The sequence below is a fragment of the Symphalangus syndactylus genome, chromosome 11 (assembly GCF_028878055.3).
Source record: "Symphalangus syndactylus isolate Jambi chromosome 11, NHGRI_mSymSyn1-v2.1_pri, whole genome shotgun sequence".
Taxonomy (NCBI): domain Eukaryota; kingdom Metazoa; phylum Chordata; class Mammalia; order Primates; family Hylobatidae; genus Symphalangus; species Symphalangus syndactylus.
The window spans coordinates 43,767,659-43,780,974 of record NC_072433.2 but is presented as its reverse complement, the minus strand read 5'-3'; the positions used below and the strand labels follow the sequence as shown (position 1 = coordinate 43,780,974).

The 13,316-nt window shown below is 39.2% G+C and overlaps 1 protein-coding gene across 2 annotated transcripts; it reads left to right on the top strand.

Annotated features, from left to right (window-relative positions):
- The first annotated feature begins 98 nt into the window (after positions 1–98).
- Positions 99–11,562, top strand: CNEP1R1 (CTD nuclear envelope phosphatase 1 regulatory subunit 1). 2 transcript variants are annotated; one of them, XM_055298919.2, is made up of 7 exons: positions 99–252; positions 563–613; positions 1,307–1,378; positions 4,391–4,464; positions 8,075–8,184; positions 8,601–8,655; positions 9,910–11,562. In XM_055298919.2, the coding sequence occupies exons 1-7, from the start codon at positions 228–230 to the stop codon at positions 9,949–9,951; spliced, it is 429 nt and encodes a 142-aa protein (XP_055154894.1). In that variant the 5' UTR covers positions 99–227; the 3' UTR covers positions 9,952–11,562. The 2 variants fall into 2 exon arrangements, with proteins under 2 accessions (XP_055154894.1, XP_055154895.1); XM_055298920.2 differs by lacking the exon at positions 563–613 and having other exon boundaries at positions 105–252.
- The last annotated feature ends 1,754 nt before the right edge of the window (positions 11,563–13,316 follow it).

Here is a 13,316-nt window from a genome sequence, read left to right as displayed (position 1 = left end):
ACGCTAGGCTCCGAGTCCGGTGCAAGAGGCAGCCAATAGAAAGCCGTCTTAGTTGGAGGTCTGGTAGAGGAACCCAATGAGCTTAGCGGGTCTAGGCAAGGGGCGGTGCGACGGGGAGGGGCAGCGGGGAGCGGTTAGAGGTGGGAGTTGGCGCTGCGGGCTGGGCGGGGGCCGCGGAAGCTGCGATGCGGACGGGGCCGCGGCGGTGACCCGAGCTGCCGCCCGACATGAACTCGCTGGAGCAGGCGGAAGGTAGGGTGGGCCGCCCGGGCCCGTCCCACGTCTCCTCTCGGAAGCTGGCGGTGCTCCGGAGGGGCCGGCGTCGTGAAGACCCCCGCCCCGGCAGGAGGCCGCGGAGGATGGAGCTCGAGGCCCGGAGCTTGGGGGCGCGGAGGCGGCCGTACCTGGCTGGACGCGGGGGGCGGCGCCTCAGCTCCCTCAGTCTCCACAAGCCTAGAGGGTCGAGCTCCTCGCCAGCTTCTATTTTTATTTTCTATTCATTGGCAGACACTTGCACTTCGTGCATTGCAGCCTGCTAATTCATTTCATTTCATTCTCACAGCCCCGCGAGTTGTATCCCTGATTCCTGCGGTGGTTTCCGGTAACTGCCAAGGTTAGGAAGTGCTGCTCGGTGTTTTAAAGTTTAAAGCACGCCACTGCGGAAAGGATACCCCACCACTTACTCGGAGCAGCTTAGACGCCCCTGTCTTCTAGAACTAGGCGCTGCCTGGGTGCCACGAAGATCACCTGTACCCCCTTCGGAGGGGGCAAGGGGAATGTCTTTCCACACCCACCCGCTATCAGTGTCAAGAAGTCTAGTAAGGCCAGACAGCGTAGCCATTAATTAAATATAAGAACTGGAAACCGGAGGCGGGTAATTGCAGTCAGATAGACCTCGAAGACTTTGATGTTAGGCACTACGTGGTTCTAATAGGAAGTTCTTGGTTCCCAGGGAGCTAAAACTCGACCTGATTTTAATTTTATTTGCAACCCTGAAAATGTTCGCTTTGGGCGCTGGCCGAGGCTGCTGCTTATTTCTCCCCATACCATTTTATGAAGCTTCTAAAAGTGAATCAGCAAGTTTTCTTATATGAGAAATTGGAATTAACCCTAATGTTTTTGTCGAGTGCTTAAAAAGCTGTCATAGTAAATGAAATAAACAGTGCAGTGATACATGGAGGTTAGTGTGTAAGACCTGAAGCAGTTAAGAGTATCTCACATGTCGTCTTAATGTTAGGTAAATACTCTGACATTTCGTCAGACGAGTAAGAGTGGCTAATTAGAAAATTGACATCTTTCTACCTAGATCTCAAGGCTTTTGAGAGGAGACTTACTGAATATATTCATTGTTTGCAACCTGCTACTGGACGCTGGAGAAGTAAGTTCCTGAATGTTATTTTAAGGGAAAACTAACAATTGATACTTTTATCCTTATATAGGAATGATTTGCTTTTATGTAAAATATTTGTGTAAATTTATTTAACATTGTAAACAATGCCTTATGAAGAAATTTTTAAGAAAAGGAACTTATAACTGGCTTTCTCAAAAGAACAGTCTATTTCGTGTGGTTGTTTTTGTTTTTCCATTAAAAAACATATTTTTTGGCCAGACGCCGTAGCTCATGCCTGTAATTCCAGCACTTTGGGAAGCCCAGGCAGGTGGATCACCTGAGGTCAGAAGTTCAAGACTAGCCTGGCCAACACGGTGAAACCCTGTCTCTACTAAAAATACAAAATTAGCCAGTCATGGTGGCGCCGCCTGTGATCCTGGCTACTCAGGAGGCTGAGGTGGCAGAATCGCTTGAACCCGGGAGGCGGGGATTGCAGTGAGCCGAGATTGCGCCATTGCACTCCAGCCTGGGCGACAAGAGCAAAACCCGGTCTCAATAAATGAATGATAAAAATATTTAAATTTTTGAATTAACTATTAGAGTTTTGATAAAGACATATATAATAAAAATTTCAGTAGCCCGTTTATCAGTTTTATGATTTGTCCACAAACTATTGGAATAAAATTTTAGTAAGAAGAGTCACATTGGCAGGGCTCAGTCACGTGTATAATCCTAGCACTTTGGGAGGCCAGGGCGGGAGGATTGCTTGAGCATGGGAGTTTGAGACCAGCCTGGGTAACATGGAGAGACCCCATCTCTACTCAAAAAAAAAAAAAAAAAAAAAAAAAAAAAATTTAGCCAGGCATAGTGGCACACCCCGAGGTCCCAGCAACTTGGGAGGATCACTTGAGCCCAGTAGGTCGAGGCTGTAGTGAGCTATGTAGTGAGCTAAGTGAGCTATGTTCACTGCACTCCAGTTTAGGGAACAGAGGGAGACCCTGTGTTTTAAAAAAAAAAAAAAAAAAAAAAAAAGTCATGTTATTTAATGTATACTTGGAAAAGTTACAGAATTACCCTTAGTTGATTTTTAACAAAGCATAATTGTGCTGCTTTGAAGTCTGACCTAGAAAATTCACATTATTACTATCTATTCATAAGTATCATGAATGCTACAAAATATAATTTGAACAGTGATTACTTGCCCATGGAAATATATAGGAAATGTGGACAAATATACAAGCCATGAGATCATCAAACAAAATGCTTTGTTGATATATGTTTGGAATAGTTTTTATTTGTTTTTGTTTTTGAAATGGACTCTCACTCTGTCACCCAGGCTGGAGTGCAGTGGCGCCATCTCGGCTCACTGCAACCTCTGCCTCCCGGGTTCAAGTGATTCTCCTGCCTCATCCTCCTTAGTAGCTGAGATTACAGGTGCCCGCCACCACGTGCAGCTAATTTTTTTGTGTATTTTTAGTAGAGACGGGATTTCTCCATTTTGGCCAGGCTGGCCTCAAACTCCTCACCTCAGGTGATCCTCCCATCCTGGCTTCCCAAAGTGCTAGGATTACAGGTGTGAGCTACCACGCCGGGCCAAATAGTTTTAATTTCCTGGATGGTCATTATTTAAATTTAATTGCTATCAAGAAGGAAGTGTAGTAGCATACATTGAGGATTTACTTTATTTCAAAGTGTAAATCAGTTTGCTAGACCAAAAAAGCACTACTGAAGCTAAGGATCTAAGGATCTGGCAAGATTTTTTGTGTAATTTTTATTAAATCTGTTTGCAACGTTTTATTAGTATGCTGTGAGAATTCTGGTTGGTCAGAATTTACAGGTAATGATTTTCCTAGGTTCTCTGGTTTACCTAGGAATTATCCCCAAGACCTGTGTTTCACTGTTACTTGAAAATCTTTTAAAATGTATATGATACTGCCCTATCTTATAAAATGTGATATAAATATACTTTACTTTTTCTCTGACTCATGGTCTTAGCACTTACTTGGTTAATGAACCAATCAAATAAAGCATGTGTATGAGGTCCTTTCTAGTGTATTGATTTTGCTTTTGCTTATCTTCTTAAAACATACATGTGTAATATAGTGCGTGTATTTCTGGGAATACAGAATTGTGAGAAATTTAGTTCAGTCTGTTCTGAGTTCAGAACATAGTTTTGATATTTTGATCCTATTATTAAATACCTAAAATAAGATTTTTTTCCTTTAGTTTACCTCTTCTAAAAGTACATCAAGGAATTCTAGATAATTAAGGGTTTACTATATTTCTATATTTGCTATATTTGTGTTGCTCTTGGAAACTGGATTTCCACATTTGAAAAAATGTACGCATCCTAGCTGAAAGGCAACGGTCATCATCTCCAGAATATTAACTGGGTCTTGATGCCCCTTTATTATTTTTTACTAATACCATTCTTAAGTTTTACTTATGATTTATTTAGAATTTCTAAAATCATTCTAGCTCAGTGGAGAGAAAGACCTTTTCTAAGTTTTACTGGCAGTAATTTCTACCCTACCTTTCTTTAAGTCCCTTAAAGAAAATCCGATACTAACTGGTGTGCTCCATACTTCCTGCACTGACTTTAATGTAACCATGGCAGTCATCTGCAAAGCAAAATCCTTTAGTCTTTTCAGTACATTCAAAAAGGAGTGTCTGATGGTTTGTTTATAGTAGAAAATGAGTTTGTTGTTTTTTTAATTTGAGTTTACAAGATCCGCAAAATCTTCACTAAGCACAGTGAACGTTACATAGCATAGACTCTTCTACTGAAGTGTCACCATCGACTTGCTTTTTATTTCATTGATCATCATAAGTTCTGACCAAATCATAAGAGAAACAGTACCTTAATTACTAAGGTTCACAATGTTTAAGAGAATTCCTTGAAGCCAGATGGCAAGCCTCCTAATTCCTGAGTCTAGTTAGTGCATTTTCCATTTAATAAAGTGCTATATTCTTTGGTTGTCATTTAGTAGGAACTGGTGGTGATAGTATCACATATTAAGTATGTATTTGCTTACTAATTTCGTGTTTATCTTTCATCAGTGCTTCTTATAGTGGTATCTGTCTGTACAGCTACTGGTGCCTGGAACTGGTTAATAGACCCTGAGACACAAAAGGTAGAAGTTTTGTTTTAAAATCATTAGCATAATTAAATGAGATAATGGATATTGTAGTGCTTTGTTAATGATAAAGTATTCAAACACTACCTATTACTACTACTAGTGATATTGTCATTGAAAATATGCCTTTTATTAATTTGCTCAAGGAAGATTTTGGCTGGCTGTTGTGAATTAAGTATCTTTACAGGGAAAAGGTCTAAGAGATGCTATTATTTCTTAGACATTTATTTGTTATTTGTCATTCACTTCTGAATTTATCATTTTTACATTTTTTTTAATATCTCTCATTTTTACTTCAGTGTGAGTATTCTTTTCATTCTGCTTTGTTCATTGAGTGTCATCAGTGCCAGCTTTTAAAAGTTCTAAAATAGGCCAGGCATGGTGGCTCACACCTGGAATCCCAACACTTTGGGAGGCCAAGGGAGGAGTTCAAGACCAGCCTGGGCAATGTAATATAGCAAGACCCCATCTCTACAAAAAATTTAAAAATCAGCCAGGTGTAGTATGCTGTACCCAGCTGCTTGGGAGGCTGAGGTGGGAGGATCACTTGAGCTCAGGAGATCGAGGCTGCAGTGAACTATGATTGTGCCATTACACTCCAGCCTGTGTGACAGAGCTAAACCCTGTCTCAGAAAAAAAGAGGGAGAGAAAAAAATTATAAAATAACATTTTCTTCTATGAGTTATCTCTGTTAATACCTTTCTTCATCCCATAAAGCACTGGAGATGACTCTACAGGAAACACATATGATAAAATAGCAAAATACAAGTATAATAAAAAGTCAGGACTAGATAAAAACAAGTTGGACCATGAGGTCAAAACTAGAAGGGAAACCAGCTCACTGATATATAGGCCATGTAGCCCAACACGGTTGCCAGAATTGGATTATAAATTAGTCTCTGAGTAATCTAATCAGTGAAGTCACAGTTAATTCTGTGATTTTCATTGTCTGTAAGATAACACATATATCAGTTCCTTGGGCTAGCAAAGCTTTTCTTTCCCAACATTTATCTCTGAAAAAAAATTTCTTGCCTGAAGTTTAATATAGGAAACACTGAGGGATCTCCCACTGGGCACTGTGCAAGAATATCCCTATACCAAATGCAATAACTGATTTCATAATGTTATTCCTTGAAGCATCCTTTGATGAAAGTTGATAGCATGTTTCTCAAATTTCCACCTCTTTCTACTAACTTGTGCCTTAATTTCAAACTCAGGGCTTTTTTTTATTAGAGAAGTAGTTAGTCTCCAATTTTTCAGTGAAGTTTCTTTCCCCCAGTGCAGTTTTATTTAGGGAGTAATGATGTAATTTTCACAAATCTTAAAAATCCCCTCCCCGGTTTAAGCTGCAATTAAGTAGACTACTTTGAGTAGCTCTATTTGTACCTTTTAGGTTTTACAGAAGAAAAACCTAAGAGAAGGCTTTTGTCATCAGTCTCCAAGGCAATTCAGACAGCCAGAGAGGTTTATTTCGCATATAGTCTCCCTAACTTTATCTGCTGAGGTGGAGATATTTAAAAGGATAGGAAGCAAGGGGAGATTGGTGATGGAATTTTATGTTAATAGAGGATTTTTATGGCAGACAGGAAACTCTCTTGTGTGTTCATTTATAAAAATCTGATCTTAAGGCTGCACTTGGTAGTCATCTTTAGGGGAAGAGTGGAAGGAGGCTGGCAAGAAGATTGAAAAAGATCCATCTTGGGAAATGAGTCTGACTTCTAATTGGGAAAAATATAAGCTGATTTCAGCTAGTTGAGATCTTAATAAAACACAGAATTAAATGTAATTTGAAATAGGCCCAAAACTATGTAGTTAATATAATTTTCTAAATTAGGTGAGAATATAACTATTCGCCTAAGGGTTGGCTCTTTATATTTCAGTATTTAATAACCCCAGACCTGACAGGATTTTTAACCAGCAATTGTATCTGTAGCAAGAGTTGCAAACTCAGGAGCTAGTGGCTAGCTGGAAGAACCTAGGGAGAGAAAGAATATGGCACACAGGAAGTATCTGACTGCCTGGCCTGGAGAGAACTGCTGTTTCGATGCACTGGAGTGTTGCCATGGAGGGAGGAAGGCTGAAACTGATGGCCTAATTAAAATGAAGACATAAAGCACTATATATGCTAACCTGGTGCAGGCCACACACAACAGAGCTGGCTTGTGAGACACTGTCCTCAGAGGTTTGAAGAAGACGTTCTTCTGGAATATTAACTTTTCCTTGGGTCATCATCTTTCTGGGAGCTTCTTTTCTGGTATTTTCAGCCTCTCATTTCTTCATTTGACAAACTTCTGTAACCAGTACCATGCTGGGCCATCTACCTGGTGCTTCTGTCTTGAAATGCTTACCTGCGCATCTCCTGCTCTGAGAGTGGAGTGGGAATGTGCTTAACTTGATTCTCTTGCTCCCATCTAGTTACTAATCCACTTGATTTCTTTCTACACAGGCTCTAAATGCTTGTCTTCTCTGTGTCTCCAGTCGATGTTTCCATTTTGGTGCCTACTCTTGTTCCAGTCATGGATCCTGGACCCTTGTCCCTCTACATATTCTTAAGACTTGTGGATTGTCCTGTTTTCTGCTATCATTTGATATGCCCAGATCTGAAATCAGCCCTTTCTCTTTCATTCTAGTTCTTTATGGATAGCTACTAATCGTTTTTCCCTGCTTGAATGTCCTGTAGTCATTTAGATCTCAAAACCAAATTTGTTTTTTGCCTCTGCAGGGAGGAAGGGGTGATGCTGGAATTGAGTGTTATGAGGATATGTAAGAGTTAGCCAGGTGGAGGCAGAGAGGTGAACAAGGCAGCCTATGTGTGGAAATATGGCAGGAGATGAAAATTAGACTGGGACCAAGTTATGAATGGCAGAGTTTGCTCAACTCTTTTAAGGAAGCTTTTTAATAGTAAAGGTAGGCTGGGCATGGTGGTTCACGCCTGTAATCCCAGCACTTTGGGAGGCCAAGGCGGGCGGATCACCTGAGGTCAAGAGTTCAAGACCAGACTGGCCAACATGGTGAAACCCCGTCTCTACTAAAAATACAAAAATTAGCCAGGCGTGGTGGCGGGCGCCTGTAATCCCAGCTACTTGGGAGGCTGAGGCAGGAGAATCACTTGAATCCTGGAGGTGGAGGTTGCAGCAACCTGAGAACGTGTCATTGCACTCCAGCCTGGGTGACGAGTGAAACTCTGTCAAAAAAAAAAAAAAAAAAAAAAAAAAAAAAAAACAGAGAAGGTAGCTAAATAACTAAATCATGTTTGATTTGTGTTTTCATTGAGACCAGAGGCCTCATCTTCACTCATTCAATGCAGAGTTCAGTAAATATTTTTGATAGGGTTGTTTTTTGATTATAGGAATGAATTTGTAATAGTTCAAGTATTTGAAATGAATGGAGGGAATACTGCTATATTTATCTTGCTTTATAGAAGATAGAAAGCCTATACATTTTTATTTTTACAACACAGCAATACAGAGAACTAAGATTATTAGAAGTCTTCAAATCCTCATAGTTTAGATGATAAAAAATATTATATTGATGTACAAGTGGGAAGGTAGGAATCAGCCATTCTAAGATTTTTAACATTTTTATATTTTCATCTCTTCTTTTACAGGTGTCCTTCTTCACATCATTATGGAATCACCCGTTTTTCACCATTAGCTGTATCACTCTAATAGGCTTGTTCTTTGCTGGAATACACAAGAGAGTAGTTGCACCATCAATGTATCCTTTACCAAGGATTAAATTTCATTCTGTGAAGTTCTTTCTTGGTCTAGGTAATGGTTAAAAGCTTACTCTTGCCGGGCGCGGTGGCTCACGCCTGTAATCCCAGCACTTTGGGAGGCCGAGGTGGGTGGATTTCCTGAGCTCAGGAGTTCGAGACCAGCGTGGGCAACATGGTGAACCCCATCTCTACTAAAATACAAAAAATTAGCCAGGTGTGGTGGTCTGTGCCTGTAGTCCCAGCTACTCGGGAGGCTGAGGTGGGAGAATCGCTTGAACCCGGGAGGCAGAGGTTGCAGTGAGCTGAAATCACACCACCGCACTCCAGCCTGGGCTACAGAGCAAGACTCTGTCTCAAAAAAAAAACAAAGCTTACTCTTGAAACGAGAAATTTTCCTTTGACCACATGTATTCAGTATAGCTGCTCGATGTCGAACGGTATTAGCAGAATACAATATGTCTTGTGATGATGTAAGTATTTTTTTGGTTAGAAAATTATAGACCTGCATGAAAACACTGAAATTTTTGGCTTTAGAAATGTAGACATTTTATTAGCAATAAATTTTCTCTGTGGAATGAATAGTGAGAATATACTTAGAGCATTGATTCTAGGATACTTTTACATTTAACATATTTGGCATTGAGATCCATCTTACAATCAATGAGATCTGACAAATTGGGAGAGTTAACAATTTAATCTTAATGACATAAAATCATGATGCATCTTTTAACTGACGCATCTTAGATTCAGTGAAGTACAGTGGTTGTTTGTTATTGACCAAAAATGGCTCAGCAGATATTGGTTTTATAAAGTACTGTTATTTATCAAGTGATATGCTACATATGTTATTTGTAAATAAGGTCATAGATTAATTTGTGGACTATGGACATATGAACCTATTGTGTTTTTAAAAGTAGATGATGGGAGACTGGGCATGGTGGCTCATGCCTCTAATCCCAGCATTTTGGAAAGCGGAGGCAGGAGGATCTCTTGAGTCCAGGAGTTTGAGACCAGCCTAGGCAACATTAGCAAGACCCCATCTCTACAAAAAATGTAACAATTAGCCAGGCAGGTGGCACACACCTGTAGTCCCAGCTGCTTGGGAGGCTGAGGCAGGAGAATTGCTTGAGCCCAGGAGTTTGAGGCTGCAGTGAGCTGTGATCATACTACTGCAGTCCAGCCTGGATGACAGTGAGACCCTGTCTTTAAGTAAATTAAAAACTATCATGTACCAGTGTATAATAAGGGTGTCTCACAATTTTGATAGGTAGCTTCTATTTTGATTTGCTTATTTTATTTATAAAAGTGTCTTAGTCTTCAATTTAAAAAGTCATTAAACAAGTAATACCTATTCATTACAGAAATTAGAATAAAGAGGCCAGGCATGGTGGTTCACGCCTGTAATCCCAGCACTTTGGGAGGCCAAGGCGGGAGGATTGCTTGAGTCCAGGAGTTTGAGATGAACCTGGGCAACATAGCAAGACACCGTCTCTACAAAAAATGAAAAGAGGAGAAAAAAAAGATGTATGTAGTATTTTAAAATAAAGAGCTCAGAAGGAAGCTCCAAACAAAGGAAGCTTTGAAAGCATAACTATTAATTGTTTAATCTTGACTATAGAGAAGCGTTCTTATTCCTTGCACATACGCTTTAAGGTTTATAAATAAGCAGTGGTATTTTTACTAGAACTGTGTATTGAAAAAATTTTGTCTTTTCATTTTTGCAGACAGGAAAACTAATTTTGAAACCTAGGCCTCATGTTCAATGACAATCTTCACTCATTGTTATGGGACTTAAAATAGCCTTTCTTCGAATAAGTGATACAGCAAAAAGCCATAAAGGATTCCTTTTGCGGTTGGATATGTAAAGGTCATAGCAGCAACTGACAAGAAGTGTGCAATATTTACCTGGATTATCTTGATGATGGTGACTCATTATCAGTGCTTTGGTACTTTTGATTACCTGTGTTTCAGTGTTAGTGTCACTTTAGTACTTCAGATCCTGCAAAGATTTTTGCAGATGAAGTATGTATGTATGTTACTAAGTTAAACTTAGAAACAGAACCTCATTCAGTTTTTATAATGTATTTTTGCAAACTACTGTAAATAGCAAATCAATGCCAATGTTAAACAAAGAGGAAAACGTTGTGTGGACTTTGTTCTCCTGCACCGTATTTCAGGAACATCTGCTTGCCATCCCCACAGCTCTTTAAAACTGGCTATTATGTGTGCCTTTCATTCTTACATTTCTAATCATACTGCAGGAAAAACATTGGATTCAGCTTAGACTGAGGAAAACTCTCCATTATGTTGTAAGAAATTACAGATGTTTTGAGAAATACTTTCTGTTAAACCAGATATTGAACTCCAGCAACTATTGTGGTTATATTTTTAGTTCATTATTTTCATTTAATGCTAAATATCTTTTATATTGCTTTAATAATTTTTTTTTTTTTTAGACGGAGTCTCGCTCTGTCGCCAGGCTGAAGTGCAGTGACACGATCTTGGCTCTCTGCAACCTCTGCCTCCCGGGTTCAAGCGATTCTCCTGCTTCAGCCTCCCGAGTAGCTGGGACTACAGGTGCATGCCACCACACCCGGCTAATTTTTTTGTATTTTTAGTAGAGACGGGGTTTCACCACGTTGGCCAGGTTGGTCTCGATCTCCTGACCTCGTGATCCTCCTGCCTCAGCCTCCCAAAATGCTGGGATTACAGGCATGAGCCACCATGTCTGGCCTCTTTAATTATTTTTAAAATACCCTAAAGACTTGTGAATATACAAGTCTACTGATAAATTATGTATTGTCTGGGACTTTGATAGTCATTGTTTTAGATAACTGGATTTTACGCTGTGGTAGACAGGCTGTGACACTAGTGTTGCACAGGTGTAATTGGTCATCCTACGCCTTCACCAGAATAACTTGGGAGCGGTGCCACAAACTAGAGTCTACAATTCTCACTGTTTAGAGAGTGTTAATGACATACTGTGTATGCATAATAGCCACATGTACTATAATAGCCCTTAAAATTAAACTATTGGGATTGCTGTAAATATTTTAAAGTACTGGAGGTGCCTTTTACCTGTTTATTAGATTTTGAAAAGGTTTAAATTATTTCATGAGCAATCTTTTAAATTTCATTTAACATAAAGCTGAAAATTCAATAACAAGATAAAAAAACTTTTTAACAAGGCTGCCATTTAACTTAAATGTGTTCATCTTAGCTTTCACTTGTATAAAATTTTATTCTTTGAACTGCAGCAATAAAACCCTCTGCTCCTAAGAAGTCTTAAGAGGGTATTCTATATATTCTGCTTTGTTTTATTTTCTGTAAATTTTGTAGGTAAATATGTGCATAAAAAATAAATACTTTATATATAACTCGTGATTGGACTTTTTCTTTGGTTTACTGTAAGTTTGTAACTCTGAAAAAAATGTTAAAACATATTGTCTGTATCAGATATAAGCTAGTTCCAGATGAGATATTTTACTTCAGCTCTGTGTCCAAGACAGCAAATTTTAAGTAGCACCTGTAGGTACCTAGTTTATTAGGTTATGATTACTTTTAATATGTCTTATTCATCATAGTCTAATAACACTTGGCTGTTAATCAGGAAATACAGGTTTTGTCATATTGCTCTTTACAAACTTGGATTGCCAGTTTCCTCCAAGAGCATAAAGCTGAAGAAGTATTTTATAGGCCCTTCATCTTTTTTGGAGTCATGAATTCCTTTGAGTGTTTAATAAAAGACTTGACTCCTCCTCTAGGAAAACCCACCTGTGTCTTTGCATGCACTTGGAGGGGACTTCCAGATGCCACATTACTTGGATTCCATGGGCTTCAAAAGAAAACAATCTGTTATAGTCCAGAGATTTTTCATACCTTAACTTCTAGCAGAACAACTCATTTTCCTAAAGAGTCTTTGTTTGGAATGGGCCAAGGATCCTTGTGATGTGTCTAACCACCACCTCTACCTTCTCATCTCCTCTCTCACGTTGTTAGGAGGTGACTGATCGAATCCAATCATCTAATTTTACAGGTCAGGTAGACAGTCTCAGATTGGCAGTGTCTACACGCAATCCCCACAACTTACTAAAGAAAGAGCCAGCACCAAAATCCAAATCTCTGACTCAGATTGAATGGATCTTTATGTGTGTGAAGTGAATTTATTCAAGAGCCATTATAATACTACTGTTAAGAATGTAGACTGTTAGGCCAAACTGCCTGGATTTGAATCTCAGATCTGCTACTTAGTTTTGTAACTTTAGCTAAATTATGCAACCTTAGTTTCCTCATTTATTAAATGGGCATAATGCCAGTTTCTTTGGTACAGTGAGATAATATCTAGGATACAGGCATGATGCTAATCTTCCAGGCTTATTTCAAGTCTTAAAGTTTTAATTCATGTAAAGCACTTAAATAGTGCCTAGCTGCAGAGTCAATGCTCAGTAAGTTTGTTAACCCAAATCTTTAAGGGGGGAAAAAAAAACCCTCATTGTTACAACTTTGCCCAAAGCCAACATCTTAGTTGAGATAACCATGAGGAAATTTCGCCTAATGTTTTGAACCAAGCAAACGTTTTAGTCCTGAAAACGACTAAAGGTAAAGAGAGGATATTTGGCCTCTCATTCAGAAAATGGTGTTAGGTGTTTTCCTGAGGAACCTCTCTGAAAACATTCAAGCTCATGACTATCTGATAGTGCTGCTTTTTGAGACACTCTTTTCTCCTTTAGAACTAGCCATCTTGATTGGCATTTTATAAAGATTTAACAATCCTTCTGACAAATGCCCTGCCCTCAGCAACTGAGGTTTCTCTCACTCCCTGTTCTGTTGAAACCATAGAAATTTGAGTCTTATTCTTCAGACTCTAAACTTTCTCTATGCTTTTACAAAGGGTAAGTATAATTTCTTTTTTTCCCATCAAAGATAGGAAGTGCATCTTGTCTGCTTCATCATGGAACACATTAAAATCTGATGTTTTTAGTGTACCACTGATACCTGCTATGCCAGTCTGACTGTATGAGAGACAGAGAAAAATAAAAAGATATTTGTTACCGTATTTTAAAGTGTGTTCATCACTTTATAGACTCACTTTTACATGGCAAGTGTTTTGCTGGGTATTAATGTGTGAGAA

Bases quoted from the DNA above. Each gene is read 5' to 3' on its own strand.
- CNEP1R1 (XM_055298919.2), top strand. From the start codon at position 228: ATGAACTCGCTGGAGCAGGCGGAAG. The intron at 4,465-8,074 runs GTAGAAGTTTTG...CTTCTTTTACAG, and splicing joins TAGACCCTGAGACACAAAAG to GTGTCCTTCTTCACATCATT. The intron at 8,656-9,909 runs GTAAGTATTTTT...TCATTTTTGCAG, and splicing joins ACAATATGTCTTGTGATGAT to ACAGGAAAACTAATTTTGAA.